This window comes from Aythya marila, assembly GCF_965140915.1.
Source record: "Aythya marila genome assembly, chromosome: 9".
Classification (NCBI taxonomy): domain Eukaryota; kingdom Metazoa; phylum Chordata; class Aves; order Anseriformes; family Anatidae; genus Aythya; species Aythya marila.
In genome coordinates this window covers 24,558,648-24,579,961 of record NC_139050.1, presented here as the reverse complement: position 1 = coordinate 24,579,961, position 21,314 = coordinate 24,558,648, and the positions used below count along the sequence as shown (strand labels likewise).

The 21,314-nt window shown below is 54.5% G+C and overlaps 1 protein-coding gene across 4 annotated transcripts in view; it reads left to right on the top strand.

Annotated features, from left to right (window-relative positions):
• The window catches only part of SCHIP1 (schwannomin interacting protein 1), a 38,660-nt gene that overhangs the window by 12,486 nt on the left and 4,860 nt on the right, over window positions 1-21,314 (top strand). For 2 of the 4 annotated variants that reach the window (XM_082767204.1, XM_082767206.1), the window contains one exon: window positions 19,529-19,647. In XM_082767204.1, the coding sequence (XP_082623330.1) occupies window positions 19,529-19,647 (119 nt within the window). Of the gene's footprint in view, window positions 1-9,819; window positions 9,900-14,488; window positions 15,005-19,528; window positions 19,648-21,314 lie in introns of those variants that run through there. The other 2 variants (XM_082767207.1, XM_082767205.1) reach the window with 2 other exon arrangements.

Genomic DNA, 21,314 nt, shown 5'->3' with positions numbered 1-21,314 from the left:
CTTCCACGGTGCGGTTATGGAAGTCAGCTACAGCTGGCTCTGGAAGGAAGTCTGCTATCCCCGTTTCTCCCCGTGCCTCTGTATAGATATTTATTTCCTACAGCAAGCAGCTGCTCAGGATAATCACATAATCTGGTCAGTTCAGTGATTTCCAGCATGTGCCAGTGTGGACAGTGGGTTTCTATGGCTGCAGGCTGTTACAGTAAGGTCACCCAAGCCAGGCGGAGCAGCCACAAGTAGCACAGAGGAATAATGCTTCTGAGCAGCGGCTCCAATTTCTCCAGCAGTGGGGCTCGGTACATTTTGGCTGTTAATTGTCGGATAATTCCACTTTTGCATGAGAAGCGTCCTGAGATATAACTGAAATAAACCAGGGCCAGCTTCGGAAGTATTTCTTCCAGCTAACCTTTATCCCAAATCAATCCTAATTCTGTAAGCAAAGCGTTAATGGCTTTGGTGGAAATGAGCTCCCATGTTGCGTTACCTGAGCTGCAGTTGTTGCCTGAGATGGGAACACTCCGTAATAGCTGCTGTCTTCAAGGGTTTCCAGCTTTTTCAAGTACTTGTATCATTTTTGTCCACTTTGTCTTTCCCTGTCACGCCTGTGGAGTCATTTGCGTCACAGCAGTAGTAGATCTTATTTATATCACCAATTTTGGTTTCCTGCTCAGTGATCTATAGATCTCCTTCAAATGAGAAAATTGCACTAAAGCCATTTATTCCAACCTGTCCGTGCTTTGTTAAAATGAAATCCAAGCGTTCACTTGAGCTGGAGGATATAACTGCAATTCAAAGGGGATGGGGAAGGGGAAGTGTGGGGATGAGATGTAATTCTCTCGGTTAGTAGGTGGCAATGCAAAACAGAGAGAGAGAGAGGGAGAACTATATTAAAGTGCTTAATTCTCTCTGCATACAAGAGCTGGTAGTATGTACAGTCCGTAGAGGATTGAAATGCTTTTAGTGAGTTATTAAAAATTTAATCTAAACTTTTTATTTAATGTAACTCCTGTATCGGATTTATTAAAGAGGGACTTGGGGAAATACCAGGATTCTGTACCTGGGTCATGTGTGGCCATCGTGTTTCCTGTTTTCCGTGCCTGATAGGAATTTGATGATAAACTGATCTTCGTGGTTTAAAAACAAGTAATCTGTGAATCATGTTTCCTTGCTGAGTGCTCTACGCCTTGCATAGAGACGTTAATAGTCAATGCCTAATAGCTTGGCGTGCAGGCTGACACAAGCTGGCTAGCCTGTTCTTTCTTCTGCTGCTTCCTCATCTTTTACTTCTCAGGCTGAAAACTGCAAAGCCAACTTCTAGCTGTGACTTGCAAAGATGAAAGAGGCCTTTTTTATGGGGAAGACCTTTTATGGGGACGATTGGGTGTTTTTTTTTTTCTGGATTAGGAAAATGAGGAGCTGCTCGAGCCCATTTAGTTACAGGGCTGCACAGCCGGGTGCGGGAGCGGTGTGGCAGTGACACTGCAGAGGGGTGAGCACGGGTGACTGGCAGAGGACTGGTGGAAGTTTTCACCTGGACCTTGTGAAATAGGATTTTCTGTAGGGTGAAGGCTTTGTGCTCACGCCTTAAGTGCTGTTTGACACCAACCTTCCCCTGGGCAGACAGCTCTAACAAAAAGATTGATGTCATGCTGCAGCAAAGCAGAGAAAAGAGGAATGTTAAAGTGCTCGAGAAAAGACAGATGCAAATGTGTGCCCTTCTCCTGCAGGGCAGCCGGCAGCTCGGCCAGCTGAGCACAGAGGTGCGAGCCCTGGTGCTTGCACGGTGGTGCTGGACTCCTAACTTCAGTATCTCCCAGCTCGTCACTTATGGAGGCTGACCTGGAGCTATTTAAGGACAAGATGCTGTCCCTGCAGAGCCACCCTGCAGCTCCAGGGTCGCTCCCAGCTCCCATCTTCTCCATCAGTTTGTTCGCAGTCCCTCCTACCTTGTTAGCTGCACATTTGAATACTAATGAAATGGGTTTGGACGTAGAATTAGCTGAAGGTTCATAACACTGAAATTACTGATATTAATAATAGATGCTGGAGAGCCTCTGCGGCACCAGAAGGAGAGCTTCAAGGAGGTGGCCACTGGGTTTGTGGCCGTGGTGGCATGCGTGGAGGTCTCCTAGGAGCTGGGACAGCTGGGTGGCCATGCCCCTGCCATGGGCACCCCTCCGTGGCTTGCAGAGCTCTCATTGCACATCCTGGTCCCGATGCAGAGCCTTCTGGAGCGGAGGATTTATAATATAAACTTAGTGCTGATGTTGTCTGTAGGACATGACATACTGCTTACGGTATGCCTGCTAATTACTCTTATGTTTGCGTTTCTCACCAAACAAAACTGGATCCGAGCCTGGAGCTGTCCGAAATCTGGATCAGCCCCTGCCCTCCCGCAGTGCCGGAGGGACAGGATTTCAGCTGTGAGACAGGGGCAGCTGGCTTGAACTAGTAACTAGCTTCATGGGAAGTTTTTTCCTTGATGAAGTAATGTGTCTGGATGAAACCTAGTGAATGAAAATATCCAAGAGCACATGTTTTGTGGGGAGCTAACACCCGCTGGTAAAGTGAACTTGCCCGAGTGCAGGCAACCAGAAACACCCAGCACTTTGGCCATGCTGCTGCCGCTACCCACTTTGCAGCAGAGCTGCTCTCCCTGAGCACTGGGGACTGATGCTTGCCTGCCCCCAGGGCCATTTATTTTGTAACTTCAGGTTGTCCTTACTTTGCCGTAGCAGCCAGCATTATCATCGCCTTCTCTTTTTCCTCCCACAGCTCAGGTACTTGCCCAAGAGCATTGTCAGCCGTCCCCCCTCTCCCCCATCAAAATGAAAACCAAGCTGTGCCACAAGCTTCAGGCCAGGCCTGGCGCCTGCTCTGTGCCCGACCTGGTGACACGCTCTGGAGACAGGTCCCTGCTGCCCTGGGGACATTTTGCTGGATGATCCCAAAAACCCACGCCTGCAGAGGGGCTGCCCCGTAGCCTGGGGTGGTTTGCAGAGCCCCCAGCCTGGTGCAAGCTGCGATGGGCGATGTAGCTCCTGCCTGGTCGGTGCACATGAAAATGCCATTGCTTGGCCTTCTGCTCATGGCCCGTGGCTCCTGTCAGGAGTGATAGGAAGGAAGCTACATGGCACAATGACAACCTCCTGCCCTGACGTTTTCTTCCCATGAACAGCTTTTTCCCCCATTCCTTTGACACAGGTAGCTTGGTGAAACACAGAAATGCAGCCTGTCATTTCTCCGTAGAGGGAGTCTGAGACATAGGAACAGCTTCTGATAAAGGCATATCAATAGTCGTGCTGCTGGCTGATTGCTGCGGGGCTCCAAAGGCTTTGGAAAAACACGGGTTTGTTTGCAAAAGGTGTGCACATAGGTTCCTCTGGAAAAGGGGGCTGGGGAAAGGAACGCTGCCTGCGGCTCCTCTCCTGCTCGGGGCAGCCCCCAGACAGGCAGCAGCTGGCCCCTGCCCGGAGCAGAGCAGCAATTTTCTGCTTTTTGGCCCAGGAACAAGGAGCTGCTGCCTGCCAGCGCCAGGCACGTTTCCTTCCCTCCAGCTGAGCGTCACCAGGGGAGGCCGCAGGGACGGGGCTGTCACCTGTGTCCCCTGCGGGCACGGCCCTGCTGGCTTTGGGCCTGGTCAGGTGGAGCCGGGCAGGCCGGGACTGCTTCTGGGCCTGCAATTAGTGCCCTAATTGCACTAATGGGGGGAGGAGAAAGGGGCCAGGTGGCTCGCATGGCTTGAAGGGGTTAACCCAGATCACTGGTGTGAGGTTATCGATCCACCCCTCGGCTTCAGGAGGGAGGAAATGCCACACGGAGGAAATACCTCGTGTCACACCTGGCCCTAAAAACCCGCAGGCAGTGATGCTGTGTGCTTTGTAAGAGCTGCGGGCTCCCAGAGCTCAGCCTGCTGGCAGGAGAAGCCCACGGCCAAGCGGGGGAGTGAAAACTGGGAGCTGGGAGGCGAGGAGCATCCTTCTCTTGCTCTTATATGGAGCTGCCTCGCCGCGGCTGTGACTCCCTCTCTCCATGACTAACGAGGCTCAGCTGGGATCCACCCTTGCTTATCCTGTTATTTTTAGAGCTTTCCGTCCTCACGCTTGGCGTGCCGGCCCTGTCGGCAGCTCTCACGGCAGGGCACGCTGCGCTTTCGGCCCTCTTGTGCCTGCCTGCAAGTCCTGCATGGGGAGCTGGGGTGCCAGGCCGGGCAGGGTGCTGCTGGTGGAGCTGCTGCTAACGGTGGCATTTCAGGACGTGCCCCTCTCCTAAATGGGATCCCGAGATTTAGTTTGCTTTCTCAAGCCTTTGCAGCCGTTTTCTGAAGGATTGCAAATGTGAAACAGACGGCAAGAGCTAGGCTCTGAGGGCTGAGATCTGTGTTTGCTCCCACACAGCAATTGCAGACTTCCAGAAATCCTTGATCTCAACAGTTCAGGGGGGGTGAAGCTCCGTGAGGGCTAATTAATTTTTGCAGAGGTGTGTGCATAGCATAAATAGACCCTCAAAAATAAAAATAAAAATAGATTTCCGCCAGGCTTTGTCAGCAGGAGCTGAGTTACAGACACTGAACTTCAAAATGGGGCGAGAAATCCCCGCCTGTTTATTGGTGTCGTGCCCGTGACTCAGACAAGGGCCGTCCTGGCACGCTCCTGCTTGTGTTCAGGAAGCAGTCAGAGGGCACTGCTCTTATCTGCCTGTCCTCGTGCCCCGTGTTTATAGGATCTGGCTGGGTTTGAAAAAGAAACTTTTAATTTCCGAGTGACTTGGTAGCATGGTCTGTGTACTTCTTCAGCCTCAAAGTCCCCGTTCTGGGTTTTTGCCACCTGCTTGGCAATTCGAGTGAGTTCCCATATAAAGCCAGCCCCTACCCGAGCCTCCCAGACGCTCCCTGCTGGAAAGCAGGAGGGGAACAGAATGGGACAGGCAGGCTCAAGGCAATTGATACCGGAATGATCCCAGAATAATCCCAGAACGGTGCTGGTGCCACCCACACGTGCTGCCCTCATGGTCCCCTGGGCTCAGGGCCTTCACTGATAATTGATTTTTGTTATCAGACGAACACAGCTACAGCCTGCAGCATGCAGCACGTCGCAGACAAATTAATTGCCTGTGGGTGTAAACGCAGGTTATACGTGTATCTGTGCTCCTGCATGGCCACGCTGGAGTTTCAGGGACGTTGTCACAATTTAAAGGCTTTAATCCCGAATTTGCTCGTGGCTGCCCTGGTGCCCGCATCCCCAGGCCGCTGAAGGGCTGCTGGGCGCAGAGCTCGGGGTGTGGGGTTTGGTTTTCTGCACCTGACTCATGAACATCTCCACGTAACTCCTCATGTCCCCATTTGGGGAAGCTGTTCTTCATCATCTCAGAGGAAATCTCTCTTCCTCTTCCCCTTCCTCTCACACCATTATTTTTTTTTTTGCTCTTTTCTCATCATCTTTGGAAAATGCTCCAACTCCTCTCCCAGCATTGCATTAAAATGCACATTTTAGTGCAGAAAATGGGCTTTGCTGAGCAAAATCTGTGTGAGAGCTCTAAATGCCCCCCATTTTCCCCTACTCCTTCTTGCCATCCACCTTGAGATTAGGAAAGCCCATTTATTTTGCCTCCCTACCACTCCCCACCTATGGGCAGGACTAATTTAGCCTTGTTTTGTTGGAAATGGAGCAGCAGGGCAGGAAAGGGGCAAACTATGATCTTCGGTCAGTGAAGTCATGTAATTGTCTGCAGAGGGTGCAGAGGGTGCCTTGTGCTTGGTGCTGCCCTGCATTTGTGCTGCGGGCGAGGTTTAATTTTGGTTTGGGTGAGATGAAGTAGAAATGAGGTGCCAGGACTGGGGCTTGTGGCAGCTGGTCCCGAAAAGCAGCTTTCCAATGTGCATCAGGTCTACATCGTGTGCCTCTGCGGGTACCAGGCCAAAAGCACTGAAAGTTATTTGTAGCTGATGAAATTCATCACAGATCCTCTCCCAAAGAAACCGCGCTGCGAAGCAAGGTGGATTGTAGCATTTTAAATTATTTATATTAATACAAAACCTTACAGCTTTATATCGTTCTGTTGGAAAGCTCGTGCTCGCCTTAGCATTTTGCATAATGTGAGTATTGCATTTCCGAAGGAACAGCTTATTCTTAAGAACATAAATAAAATTGCGGGGAGGCAGCAATAGCTTTTCTGTTGCTATCTCACCGCGCTCATTAGCAATGAGAATGGAGAAATGGTTCTCCATTCATTAGCAGTAAATAACTGGTGGGATATCATACCTACTAATCATCGGGCCATTTGTAAATTCTCTATTAAGCACGTGCGAGCCAGCTTATGAATTGCACAATTGAAATCTAAGCTCATGCAGCTGTATCAGCGCATCTTCCCAGATCAGCTCCATGGCAAAGTCTGATTGTTTGCGGCACAGTTCCTCACTTTTGGAGCACCAGAAAGTTGTAGACACTTGGGTGGCTGAAATTAATTGCTGTAATTCACCGTAAAGCATTCACCATCCTGTGCGCCGGGGGGATCATAATGGGAGAGTGAAGTTGCTGCAGCCTTCTGCTCTGTGCTTTGTGGGAACAGAAAGTTGTGGTTGGGTCGTGTAAAGCCACAGGTGCTGTCTGGGGGGACACGTAGAAAGTTTTCCGCGTAAATCTCTTACCTCTGAAAATGTCCCACAAGAAAGTTATGATTGCAAGATGTGCATCATAACTTCTGCATCAAAATAAGAACACAACAGAGGTTTTTGTGAAGCACCACAACACAACAGCACCTTTCCTGGTGCTGTTAATTCCCCAATCATACAAATTCCAAAAGAATCGAAATTCACTGAAGAATTTGTTTTGTTTTTTTTTTTTCCCTGTAATTTCCCGATAAACTCATACTGGGTCTTCTAAGAGGAAGAAGAAGAGTTTTGTTCTGATATTTTATTCCACAAGTTTTTATCCTAAATATTTATCTTGGGCACCCCCGTGCTTCGGGAGGATTTGTAAAGCTTCTTGCTGTAAAAGACTGCAGAAACCTCAGTGGAAATGAAAAGTCCATGGAAGAGGGACAGGCATTGTCTGGTTTTTTAAATCACCTGAGGATTACCTCCCCATAAGGAGGAGTAACATGTCCAAAATGATGGAAAACAGCTCAGCATCATCTTCCCTCAATAAAGAAGCAGTGGTCTAAAGCATTACACATGAATGTAATCCAAACAAATATTCCCTTTTCCAAGGAGATTTCTAGTATTAACCGATTAAAAAAATAATCTTTTTTTTTTTTTTTTTCCTTCTTCTTGCTAGATTTAAACCCTGGAGAAGCTTTAGCTTGGCTTAAAGAGGAGCTAAATCCATAACTCCCAGTAAATCATCAGCAAATGGAGATGAAATCCCGTGATGCCATATGGGATTCCCAGTTGTGTGAAGGCTGGGCCGAGCCCATCCTATAGGAGCTCTATGGGGTTTTCATTGGGGCAAAGCAACCCCGGTGCTGGCCCTGGCTGGGTGCAGGAGTGGTCCTCGCGGGGTCTCAGCATGTGGTGTGGGGCAGGCATAAAAATAGCTGCGTGGGGCAGTGGGAAATTCTGAATACAGAAGGAAAGGGCTGGCTGCGGCTTCCTGTGAGGTACCCACATTTCTTCACTTCCTTCCCATGGTGGTGAGAACACACAGTCAGGAGTGCTCGGCTTTCCTGTGCGGGTGTAGTCATATTGCAGGGTCTGCTCCCCGTGGGGGAATGGCTTTGGGAGCACTGGGAGCCTGTGTGCACTGCCCGGCTCTGTTACTGATGGCCTAGGGCTGACCATGGGCAGCTCCAGGCCCGTGCGTGCCCCAAGGGACCAGGGCATGGTGATTAAGTGATGCCTTACTGTAAGGTTAATTGTAAGAAAAATCCTAAAAGATGTGCGCAGAATTGGAAATTACACATTTTCCCCCAGAACAGGGAACGGCGGGTGTTTTCTCCTTCTGTAGGGGGGATAGGCAATGAAGCCCTAACATTTAACCACGGGGATTTCAGTGCCGGGTAAAGCTGGTGCTCAGAGGGGGAGCTGTCCCCTCTAAGCACAGGCATCTCCCCACACCCCAAACCCTCTGCAGAAGAAGCCTTGGTAGGAAACCCAAAAGCAGATGGCGTAAAATGCCCCCAAGCTTCTCTCCCCAGCTTGTAGGGCCACTGGGGGTCTTGGGGTATTTGGGGTCTTCCCACTGGGTTGTGCGTCTGCAGAGGGCAGCGCTGCTCGGTGCTCCCAGGGACATCATGCCACACTGACCCGCCTGGATGGCCGCCAGGAAGCTTTCCCTCCGTTTAATCAGGCCTTGCATTAATTATTACCTACCCGCCTGACTCGTTGGCAATGACAAACCCCTGGGCTGAGGCCGAGGTCTGGCCCTGTCCGTGTGCTCCCCGTGAGGGCGTTGTGGGCCTGGAGGAAAAGCAAACCAGGCTCTCTTCAAAACTTACTCACAGTATGGTTTTTTTCTTTCGGATTTGTTGAAGCAAGGCCCCAAGAACGAGAGCTGCCGACGCTGTGGCTCGCTTGGTTCACATGGAGCAGCCATCTGAGCCTGTGTCCGGGCCATTTGGGGTACTTGACTTTCATTTTTAAACCTATCCCAAGAGGCAGAGCTTCCGTAGCTCTTTTCTTTTATTAGCACCTTCCACACGTGGTGAAGTTGCCGATTGGGTGCTTGTGCTCCTGTGCTGACTTTTCCCAGGGGATTTGGGGCTCGTGGCTGGGTTGAACCCTGCTGTGGTGGGTGGGAGCGGAGGAGCTGGGGTCTCCTCTCCACCCACATTGCCAAAATGCACAGGGACCAGGGCACTCCATCCACCCACCCCTGCTCCAGCATCTCCGGCCTGGCTGCAAGGAGAGCCAGGGCAGGGCCCTTTCCCTACAAAGGCCGATTTTTCTGGAGGCCCATCTGCTACGGGGAGTCAAACCCCAGACGCGCTGTGAGCAAGTGCAGCGTTTCTGCAGTCATTTCCATTTCTAACTTGGCTGCGGGACGGCCGGGCGATGGCTGGCACCACAGCACGAGGACGAGGACGAGGGGAGGCCCAGGGGTGCCCCCAGCCGCCGGCCACAGCAGCACAGGGCCTGCGTTGTGGTGCCCTGTGGGTGCTGGCGGCATTTTGGGATGGGCACGGGGTGGGCTCGGGACCTGCTGTGCCCCAGGCCTTGTGCTGGGGCTCTCGGGGTACCCAGCACCCTGGGAAGCAAGCGGCGAAGCCAAACTGTGATAATACCCATGGGTGATCCTGCTGCAGGTGCAGGGATGGGAGAACACCCTTGGGAGAACACCCTCTTGCTTCCCCATTTTCCCCCCTTTTCTCCTGTCAGAGCAGAAAACCAAGCGGGGGCTCGGATCCCTCCACCTGGGCAGCGTGGCCAAGCCCCCGGCCCTATTTTATTTGGGGTGGTGATGGGTGGGGGGGGGGGATCTGAGGAGGGCAGCGCCTTGAGGACACCGGGGGTGCCCTGGGGACCCCCTCACAGCCACTTCTGCCTAAGGGGGGGACACAGGAGGCGAGAAATGCCCGGTCCCCCCCGTGCCCCATATCGCCAAGAGGCGGGGGCAGCGCCAGCGGGGGCGTAGCTTTGCGCAGCGCCCCCCCCCATCCACCCGGCGCTCCCGGTGGGGAGCTTTAATTCCTTTTTTTTCCCCCATTTTCGCCTCCCCCCATCCCCCCCCCATCTCCCGGCGGGCTCGCTCTTTGTGTGGGAGGGAAGGAGCCGGCGGCTGGCGCTGGGCCCGGCGGTCCCCCCCCCCCCCCTTTTATTCCCCTCCTATCCATCCCCCCCCCCCAACCCCTCCCCGAGCCCGGCAGAGCCGCGGCCGGCGCTGCGCAGGCGGGGCCGGGCGGCAGCGTCCATCTTCCCCGCGGGATGCTCCGAGATGGTCCTGCAGGAGAACGGCCCCTACCAGGTCGGGGGGGGGGGCCCGAGCCTCGAGGGGGGGGATTTGGGGGGGTCCCGAGGGGAACAGGGGCCGGGCTTGGCGGGGGGACACGGGGAGGTGCGGGGGAGAGCAGCCGGAGGGATAGGGATGGGGGGTAGGGAGGGGGGGGCTGCGCCTTCCTGCAGGTTTTTTGGGGTGTGTTTGGGGCGCAGAGGTGCGGGGGGGGGGTCCGGGATGGGCGCTGCGGCCCCGCTGCGCTCCCCCCCCACCTCCCTGCAGCGCAGCGCCCCCGGCCATACACAGCCCCCCCCTCCCCAAATACAGCCCCTTTCTCCCCAAATGCAGGTGCCCCCTCCCCAAATGCAGGTGCCCCCTCCCCAAATGCAGGTGCCCCCTCCCCTCCCCAAATACAGGACCCCCCCCCCCATGCCAAACGCAGGTGCTGCGGGTTAGGGCCCTCCGCAGGGAGCTGCCCCCCCAGCTCCGTGCGCACCCCGGGGTGGTGCTGGGGACCCGGCCTGGCGGTGCCCAGCACCAGCAGCAGCCCCCAGAAAAATGGGGGTGGCCCGGGGGGGGGCAAGGATCCCTGCCCTGACCCCCAAAAAGGCCCATCCCGGTCCGGGGTGGGGTTTAACAGCAGAGGTGGGGGTGCAGCGGCGGTGGCGGTGCGTGCCGAGCATCCTTTGGGTGGGGAGAGGGGCCCTGGGTGCTGCTGCAGCTCCGCAGCCCCTGGAATAGAGGGTGGGTGCTGCGGGGGGTGCACCTGCCCGGGGAATGACATTTTGGGGGCTCGATCGCCTGGGGAGGTTGTTGCCCCCCCCCAAATATCCGTGTGCTGCGGTGCTGGGAGAGGAACGCGTGCGGACGTGCGGTGGGGTGCGTGCTGCAGGGCGCCCCGCAGGCACCGCCGGCCACCAGAGATGGGCCCCGAGGGACGAGGCTCTGGCCAGGGCAGCAGCACAGCCTCGGGTTCCCCTCAGCTGCATTTAGCCCGATTTCAGCCCATTTCTCATATAAAATGCCAAATCCATCACGAAGGGGAAAGATATCTCTGCGAGTGTGTGTATACATAGGGAGAAAAGGGTTCGGAAGCTGTTGCAGTGCGTGTTTTCACCGTAACAAACGCCGCTGGGAATGGATTTCCCTTTTTAGCTCCTTGGGAAAAAAAATAATAATAATAATAATAATAATCCCGTTGATTCATTCCCCGCTCGAGGGGCTCTGGTTTTGCTGCAGCTCCGAGCCTGTTGCTCTCGTACCTCGGTCAATGGTGCCATTGTTTCTGCACGGCGGATGTTTGCCCAGCACGCTGAGATTCCCGGCTGCATCGCCGGTCCCGGGGGAGCCGGTGCCTGGTGCCCGGTGCCCGGTGCTCGGTGCCTGGCATCCAGAGGCCCGGTGCCGGCCTGTTCGGCTTCCCTGCGTGCTGCTGCCCCGGTTTTGTGCCGCGGCAGCAGGGCTGCGTTGGATCTGTTTTAATCTCCGCTTGTTTACGAGCCGCTTTCTCTCCTCCGGAACGATAAATCCGAGAGTGGAAGCAGGCAGAAAGAATGCAGAGCTCGCGGAAACGGTCCTTTGAACGTAATCTGTCCCCAAACACTGCAAAGAGACAGAGAAACCCTGCCCCCCCCCGAGGCCCGTTAACCTACAGGCCAAGTTTTAATCCCGCTGCGGCTGATGATCCCGGGTTTGGGCTCGAAGCGGGGGCAGAAACGATGGGATTTTGGCGGCCGCCCTGGGCGCTGCGGGGGGAGGAGGGTGGCGGTGTGTAGCTGCGCTCCCCGCATCCCTGCCCACACGCCTTTCCGGAGCTGCTTGGGATTTCTGGGAGCTGCAAAACAAATAGAGGAACGAGCCGGCGCGCTGGGAGAAGCCGAGGACATGTTTGGATTAGAGGAATTCAGCTGAAAAGCTCCGACCTGAGCACGGCCGGGAGAAGAGCCCGCACCAGGAGGGTGCTGGGCTGGTTGGGGTTTGGGACCTGCTTTCTTCGAGCTCAGCCTGGTTGCCCCATGGCCAGGAGGCCCCAGGAGGCCCCAGCACCTTTCCTGGGCCACTGCCCGGTGCCAGCAGGTGGCCGCTGCCTTTCCATCCCTGGGGGCCGTGGCTGGCAGTGCCAGCCCCCATCCAGCTGCACGCTCAGGTCCTGGTGTGCCCACAGGGCCACCACCGCCTCAACCAACAGGGATTTTCTAAAATCTGATGTAAAAAACACCCCGTACAGACCTCTGCGGGGTGGCTAAATGAGGACACGCAGCCTGAAGGCCACAAATAAACTGAGTATTAGAAAAAAAAAAAAAAAAAGGATAAAAGTAATTTCCTCTTAGCTATTTCTTTCCCTGTTGTACTCTTTAATTTTCCCCTGCCAAAGATTTTGTAATTTTGTTCAGGGCTCCATTTCTCCTACAATTTGACAAGGATGGTGCCAGCTCCTGCATGTTAGGTGAGGTTCAGTGAGGTCCTGAGCTCGCACAGAAGGAAAGCACAGCGTGCAAATCCAGATGCTAACACCAAAATTAAGGTGAAGTTGTTTGCTTTTGTCCTGATGTGTGCTTGAGCAGCGCTGCGCTGGCTTGCAGCCTTAGCTGGCGTTTCAGCTTGCCTTGTGAGCGCATATTTTCAGCGTTGCCCAAGGGGTGCAGCGTTGCAGGCCACAAAACCTGGCTCCCCAGGCTGTTGCTGGCCTCATCCCTGCTTCTTCGCCTTTTGGCAAAATGCTGGGTGTGCTAACACTCAGGTGGGCGTCCCTCCACTCGCAGAGCTGTGTTTTAACAAATCCCTGCAGTGCAGGGGCACGGCGGGTTGAGGGGACGCCTCCTAGGAGATTTATTCAGACCTCTACGACAAGATAAATGTTCCGTGACGTGGTGCTGGTGAGGTTTCTGTGAATGATCCACCGCAAAAACATCTCTGGGGAGGGTGCACAAGCGGCCGGTGCTGTCCGTGTGCAGACCGCCAGGTGGAGGCCGGCTTCAGATCCCAGCACGGCCTTTCTGGGGAGAGCTTTGAGTGTTTTTCATTGAAATTCACTGGGAATTGGGGGTTTGTATCCAGTAACTCGGTAACCGGCGCTGTTTGGAGGCTGATGGTGAGCAGCGAGGGGCTGGAGGCGTTTCTCCGAGCCTCCCCCAGCGGAGGAGGCTGACGTGTGCCAGCAGTGTTTAGGAGCTTTTTATTGACCCAAACAAACGTTCCGTGTGCGTGGCCTGGTTAAATTTAGATCCTCGCGTGCTCGTGAGCAATCGGCATGTTTAAACCACGAAGCAGCCCGTTTCCTTCCCTCGCCTGAGCCGACTGGAAGGCTGCCTTCCCCGGATGGGCTCATCCTCACCACGGGGGCACCAGCAGCACCCAGAATCACCCAGAAACACCCAAAAACACCCAGCACCATGGCACTGGCCGGGGCTTCATGCTCCTTTTTGTCGCAGCCCCGAGCCGACCCGCTCCGTCCGTGCCCTCTGTAAGTTTTCCTTTTGTGCTATAAAAAGCCAAGCGGCCTCAGGTGGTTCTGGCAGCTTCTCCCCAGCGCTCCCATCGCGCGGCGCTGAGTGGAGGAGCGGCCGCTGTAACCATGGAGCCGCCTCGCAGCTGATGCAATCTGACGTCTGCTTCCCCGTACCCAGGAGGGCTCGGCAGCAACGAGATGCCCAAGCCGAGCCCACCTTGCAGCACGGCTGCTGCTTGTGTTCCTGTGAGCCCACGGGTGCTGTGGGTGCCTCTCAAAAGGACGCTGGTTGCCAAAGGGATGGTTGTGGGGCCGGTGCTGCGCATCCCTGCTGGCCTTCGGCATCGCCTGGGCTGGCTCCCCATGCTGGGACACCCAGCAAATGTCCCCATTTTGGGGCTGAGCTCTCTCCGGAGCTCAGGGTGACTTTATCTCTGGTCGTGGGCACCCCAACGGCACCACAGGCTGTGGGATCCCAGCCGCAAGCCCTTCCCCTCCCTTGCACGCTGCCTCCCCTCCCTGGGAGCTCCCAGGCCGATGGTGTCTGCAGAACCCCCAAAAAAACCCTTTTCTTGAAAAAAACGAGGGCCGGGGCGTACCGGCGCGGTGCCGTAGGCCTCATTGTGCTCCGAACAAAGGTGCTCGGAGAAACCAAGGCGTTATCAGAGCGGACGTCAGTCAGGGTCCCCATTGTCGGGAGGGGAAGTTAATTTTAGGAGCAGCGGGAAATGGCACCGTGAGTCAGCGGCGGGGGGGCAAAACTAATGAAATGCCCGGATGGCAGCAGCTCCCAGCCGAGGCAAGGAGCTAGAAATCACCATCCTGGGAAAATAACTGGATTAAACAATCCTGCCTGTTTATTATCTTTTTCCTGCCACTCTCAGGGCAGAGTTAAGGCACAATCCGTGTGTCACCGCGGAGGTGAACCCCACACCGTGTGCGTTTGGGGTGGGATGAAGTCAGTCGGGCTTGGCACCACCATTTCGGCCGCGGGGCTGTTGCAGCTCTGGGTCCGACAGCCCCACAGCTGGCTCCCAGCAGAAACCAGCACCTCTACGCCACGTTTTAGGGCTCGCTGGGCAAACAGGACGTGAGGTCCATCCTCCGAAGGCTCCCCTATATAACCGCGTGTCCGGAGCTGCGCTCGCACGTCCCGCTTCCGTCCAGCTCCCGCGGGGCGGGTGGCGAGCCCAGGCTGCTGGGGCTCCGCTCGCTAACCCCTAGAAACCTTTTTTTTGCACCCAAAAGAACCGCTTTGGGCCGGGAACACCCTGCTGGGAGCTCCCTGCTGCTGTCGAGGGACCCACGCAGCACCGGCCCGGCTCTGACATAAGACACCGGGATTTTTCCTGCCCTTGCGCAGCCGGCGAGGGCTCGGGGCTATTTTTACCCGGCGCTGCCAGTGGCTGGAGCGAGCCCTCGGCTTTCTTTCCTCCGCCGGCTCCCGCTAATCAGCCCCGGCTGCTGCCTTTGACTTTATTAGGGCAAGCTGCGGGCAGGGAGGCGGCGAGGCCCCGGCGAGCGAGGCCCCGTTGCCGGTGAGCGGGGTGCCCGGGGCCACGCTGCCATGTCCCCGCGGCGCGGCGGGGAGCGCCCGGCAGCCGGGGCCATGAGCGGGGCCGGTGATGGAATGGCTGACATCATCGGGCAGGCATCCGCGCGGGACGTGGAGGGGAATTATAAAAAGGTAGGGGACAGAAAGGAGCCTTTTGTCCGCGCGCTGCGAGCGGCCCCCTGCTGCCAAGCGCCCTGCGCTGGGCACGGGGCTGCGGGCACAGGGATTGGGAATGGGGCTTGGGCACAAAGCTGTGGGCATGGGGTTTGGGAATGGGGCTTGGGAATGGGGTTTGGGCACGGGGTTGCAGGCACAGGGCTTGGGCATGGGTTTGGGCACGGGACTGTGGGCATGGGGTTTGGGGATGGAGCTGTGGGCATGGGGTTTGGGCATGAAGGTGCAAGCCTGGGGCTTGAATATGGAGCTCCAGGCATGGGGTTTGGGCACAGAGCTGTCGTGCACAGGGCTGTGGGACACAGGGCTGCAGGCACGGAGCTTCACGGTGCAAGGAGCGCAGAGCTGGGCTGCGTGTGACATGCTGATTTCATGTGCTCGCTGATGCCCTGTCCCTGGTTTGATGTGCTGCTTGGCAAAACTCCCCCTCCTCTGCATGTCCTCGTCACGGCTTCTCCCTAAAAGACATTTCCAAAGCCCTCCTCATGCCACAAGACCTGTAATTTTTAAGGCACCGTGCCACGTGGCTTGAGAGAATACGAAGGGTTGACCTTATTTTGTATTTTACGGCACAGCCATCCATCAAAACAAGTGTTGTGCAATTATAATTTCTGTTGGTAAATCCAATCATAGCCTTTGTACTTCACGGAGATAAAAAAAGGCTGCGTACGGGCCTGGGACTTTAAATATAGTAATTGTCCATGTCTGGTAATGACAGACCCTGGCAAAAAATAGCGTCCGTGGCGTGGCTGTGCCTGGTGCTCCCGTGGGGACCAGGCAGCCCCGGGCTGGTGGGGCCATGTCCTCTGATGTCCCCTGATGTCCCCCAGCTTCACAAACCCCATAGGTTTTAACCCCTCGCTCGGACAGGGCTGGCACTGCCCTGCAGGCTCTTGGTCCTGCCTGAATATTTACAGCATTCATCAGCCTGGTATTTGCTGCGTGGCTCTTTCCTTCCAAACATTTTGGGCAGGGTATTAACAAGCCGTGCCTCTGCTCGTCCCTGGCTCGTACCGATCAGCCCAGCCCCAGAAACGTCCCTGCTGAAGGTGGATGGTCCCGAAGTGCGGTGGTGGAGCCCGGCAAAGTGCTGCTACACCTGAATCGGGGATAAATATTTCATGTGCACTCTCGGCTTGCTATTTTGGGTGACGGCTGCAAGGAGTGAAGGCCGCTAAGTAAGCCAGCCAAGCGGGGTGGACGAACAGAGCGGCCCCTCAAGGGACATAAATAATACAGCGTGGGGATATGGGGCGGGCTGCTCTTCCCAGAAAACACAGAAATCCTGTTAGGATCGCCTCGATGCGCCCCAAAGGACTGTGCTTGTGTGGGAAGCAGGCACATGTTGGACAAGATTCGGGGTCTTGGCCAAAGATGGGATTTTCATGGTGCCTCCACGCTTAAATCAAGATGGGCGTACGCGGGGAGGTAGGGATGAATGGCTCTGCGAGCTGAGAGTTGGAAATTCCCGTGCTCACCGATTGCTGTGTATGTGCAAGAGAAAATACATTCAAAAATGGGTCAGGAAGAGATAAAATGGGTCAGGCAGCCATAGCGGTGTAACGCTAATGAACGGGGCAGCACTCGGCACTCGCCACCTTTGTGCCCATCCCGTGCACCGGAGGAGCTGCAGGAGGCAGCAGGGTGCTGGGACAGAAACGGGCACGGGCAGAAAGCAGCAGAAAACATCAACCCAACAACTTTTTTTTAAAAAAATGATGTTTTATTATTATTATTTTTTCCCCACTGGCTGTCCTGAGGACGGGAGGTGTTTGCTGCTGGTGCCGACGAGCTCTCTCCAAGGAACGGGGACGGCCTCGCCGCGATGTGTCGGGGCAGGCGCACGTGGAGCAGAGCGGAGCGGTGATTAAGAGCACAAATTGCTCTGCACAATCAGCAAACAGCGGAGAGAAAATTGCAGTAGGCGTGCAAACAGCAATAATTGCAGCGTGCGGGGTGGAGGAGCAGCGTCTGGCAGCCTCAGCTCCTCCCGGCGAGATGCCTTCCTCTCGTGGGGGCTGCACCTCTCTTGGAAACGCTCCCACCTGGTTTGGGGACCTCCTCCACCAGCATGGGGAAGCAGGAATCCCACCGTGTCCTGTAAAAATCACAGGCTAACAGAGCAGCCTTCAGCAATACGACTGACCCCCCTTTAGGAAATACGTGTGGTTTTCATTTTCGTGTCAAAATGCGTATTTAAATAACACGGTTTTATATTTTCCTTGCTAGTACCTTTACATTTTACTCAATACATTATTTTTTATATACAAAGTATGTTTGATAGTCAAAAAAAAAAAAAAAAAACACCTGCAATTTTCCTTCTCAATTTCCAGTTTTCAGTGCTCAGCTCAGGATGTATAATGCAGCTGGTGGGTAATTTATCTAAAGCATAAAGTTCAGCTCCCTCAGGCATATTATATTTCTTAGTAACTGTTCCCTATTTTATAATAACAAATAGGGCTCTCGATTTCTTTATGGTCATTATCCTGTGTCTGTTTTATAAAATGGGAGACGCCGAGTTCGGTACTGGGAATACTGTTATTTAGGATCCTCAATAACGGCCTGGCAGAGAAAACAAATTGCACATTGATTAAATGTACAGATGTCAAACGGGGAGCAGCTGCAGCCTCGTCGGGACACGGGGCGAAATTATGAAAGGTCTGGAGAGAGAGAGCACCGTCTGAAGGGGGAAAATGCGTGAGAGTGGTCCGCAGCTCTGTGTGTTTTAAGGCAAAACAGCGAGTTTGGGGATGGGATGGGATGGGATGGGATGGGATGGGATGGGATGGGATGGGATGGGATGGGATGGGATGGGATGGGATGGGGTCCTCTGTCCAGCAGCAGCCCGTGGAGGTGCCTCTGGCTCCCGGTGTCTGGGCGAGATGGGAAAGCCTGGGCATGGAAAAGAGGCAGATGGGAGGGTAAGGGCGAGGATCGCCTCAGTGGCAGAAGGGAGGAGGAGTATCCGTGCTTTCATGAAATATTAACGTGCCTTGGGGACGTACCCGGGGATGCATCTGGCACTCGGAAGCAGCTGAGCTCAGAGCCGGGTCGCCGGTAACCTCTTTTTGAAGGAGGAGGCTGCCCAGTCTACATTTATTTACCAGTATTGCTTCCAGCCCTGCTCGCGCGTGGCCGGGGGCCGCGATGGGCAGCACGAGGGACACACATGGGCAGCCCCCACCCTGCCCTTACCCCACGGAAAGATCTGGTTTCCCTGCGGTATGTCTTGTTGCTTCGTCTCTCCTTGGTTGCTCCTCCAAATAGCGGCCTCTCTCCCCAGATCCCCAAGGGGTGGAAGGCTGCCAGGCCGGGAGCATCTTCACTAAACAGTGGCTTGCATGGGAAAAAAAAGAAAAAAAAAAGAATCATTTGAGGGTGTTTGCCTTATGTTTTTCAAGTGTTGTCTCTGATCTATTTTTACTTTAGTCTCTGTGCTGCTACCACCAGCAGGGCTGGCTGTGTTTCCTCGAAATGCAGGCTGAGGCCTTGCTTACTGAAAGTTTAAAAAACAGAATAAAAAAAATAATATCTAGGCGGTCTAGGTTGTGACTTCTATGAACAGGAGCTGAACTTGGAAAATTCAGTACCCCTTGATGCCAGGAGGGTTACTTTTAATATTTTTGAGTTATTTGTAGTGGTGAAAAAGGGATTACGTTACAAATGAAGCGTGTGTTTTGGTAAGGGATTGGCAATGTAATGGGCAGTGTGCTACTGTGATATAGGCGGTCAGCACTGGAGTTACATTAAATGATTAGCTATTTGTAGCTAATGATATACATTTCATGGTATGTCACTCCCTTCTGTCAGATATAGATACTTTATTTTAGTTAGGTGAAATATGGGAGGTACGTCTATATGGGCAGCGTGGATTGAAGTCTGTGCCTGCCTGCTACGTTTTCTGCTGTTGGGTATCCCTGGGAAGTTGTTCTGTGTTACTCTGAAATGCAATGTTTCAGGGCTTCCAAATGTTCCTTCTGCCAATTATTTGCCTTCTTTTAAGAAGTTGTAGCCAGCACGGGCGCATAATCCGTTACCGACAGCCAGCGGTGTGGTAGTGCTGTAAATTTGGGTCTGGATCTGTGATTCTCACTTATTGCACACCGATTACTTCCACAGCCATTCCCGTAGCCATCGACGGGTGATTCCTTGTAAATCATTTTGTAGCCTGACTTTATCCCAAATACACACACATATGAATGCGTTTTTAAAGCCATGGATAATTTGATGGCAACGGTTAAAAACCCACCTGCAGGTCGGTTGCCCAGAGGGCTGTGTAAGGTGCCTCTGGGGGAAGTGGAGGCACTGCTGGTGCCAACACGGCCTCGGTGGCTGTGTGTACCCCTAGATCTCAGCAGATATACATGCAGACGTGCATCAGGAAGGCTCCTTGGGTGCTGAGCCCCCTTGTGCACGGGCCTGGCCACGGTGCCGGGGACTTCACCGCCTGCCTGACACCTCCCTGCGCTCCTTCCCTCGCAGGCGCAGAAGAATGAGCGCGAGTCCATCAGGCAGAAGTTGGCACTGGGCAGCTTCTTCGACGATGGCCCGGGACTGTACACCAGCTGCAGCAAGAGCGGCAAGCCCAGCCTCTCCTCCCGGTACGTGGGGTGATGGTGATGGTGGGGGGCAGCTGGGGCTGGGGTGGGAGAAGGGCTGGGTAGCAGGGTTTGCCATGGGAATCTCTGTGTTGAGCTGCAAAATCCGCAGAATTTGAATGTTGTCATGGAAGATGTGCATGCCCAAAGCAGGATGGGCTTGATAAGTTATTCCTGGGTTAGCTTGGTGAGAGCTTGTGAAAAAAAAAAACACACTAGGTTGTGAAAGTGCATCCTTCTTCAGGGGTTCGGGAGGCAGAGGTGTGCTGGAAGTGGATCTTTCTCTGATAATTACCTTGGTGGTAGCGTATCAGTGGAGCTCCTTCTCCTTTGCTGAATTTACCTTCTACTGCCTCCTGAAATACCTGCAGCATTGCCTGGGGATACAGCAAGGTCTCCAGCTTTCTGGACAAGAAATTTGGGGAAACGAGCGTGCAGGGAGCAGAGCCGCAGCGTGGTCCTGGCCTGGGCAGCAACCTGGGGGCTTGTGAGATGTGGTGTGATGGGGACAGGCCCCAGGTGTGCTGGGGAGGGCCTGGATGTGTTCAGCTGCCAGGGGGGGGCCCACAGCACTTGGAAAGCCTCCCACACTCGGGTACCGACAGGCTGCTGCCATGGCATGGCCACAAAAAACCTGGGAGAGTATAAAAGCAGGAGGAATGCTGCTAGCACAGCAGAGAGGTGCAGTTGCAAAATTTGACTGAGCTGCAAGGCATCTGAAAGGGAAAGCTGTTGTGCGCTGTGTAGTTACAGCTAAACCAGTAACCACTACCTCGTAATTACGGTGCAGGGCTAATTAACGCTGCGCAGCAGGGTTTGGCAGCTGTGCCATGAGAAAATACCAGGTGTACCTGAATGCTTTGGCTTTTTGTTAGTATTTATAGCCTGGGCAAAGCACTGGTACACGCTGCATGTGTCACCCACAGGCTCTCAGAACCAGCAGAGGCCGACCCGCTCCTGGAGAAGGGACTGGCACTGCTTGGCTTCCCATGGGCCAAGTTTCAGGTGCCACATGGACACAGGCTGGATGTGAGGGGGGTGACAGTCCCTGTCCCTCCACGTGGTGCTCCCAGTCCTTGTCCCAGTACCATGAGGCAAGCACAGGGCGCAACCACGCACTGTAGCATCCTCTTCCAGGCCGGTCTCTGCCTCTCAGCTGCTCACTGCTTTAATCCAGGCTTTTTACAACACGGCCAGCATCCTGTTTCTACCACTCCAGTGCTCCCAGAGGTGCCTCTGCTAGCAGACGTGTGGTTTGGGCATTTAGGTCACGCTCTTGACACGCAGGCATCCCGCAGGCCCCATTTTGCACTTGCTCTTCCCTTTCTGTGTGAAGCAGTTTTAAGCCAAGCCGAAGGCAGCATCCTGCTCCCCGTCCTGGGTACCCACGTTTATTTAGCCTGGCTTAAAAGCGTGTGTGTAATTATTAATGCTAACGTAGAGTAATGAATGAACAATACCACGAAACCTAATGTAAAATTAGAGTTTGCTGCCTGTAAGTACAGATATAAACCCCCTTGTTGCAGAGCTTGTGCGTGGGCCTGCCCCATCTTAGGCACGTGGTGGTGGGGCCTGGTAGTGCTGGCACAGGAAACCTCTGCTTCCTGGGGATATTTTTTAAAAATGAATTTGGAATATGAGCAAAGACTGAGCAGGATCTGTAGGAGGCA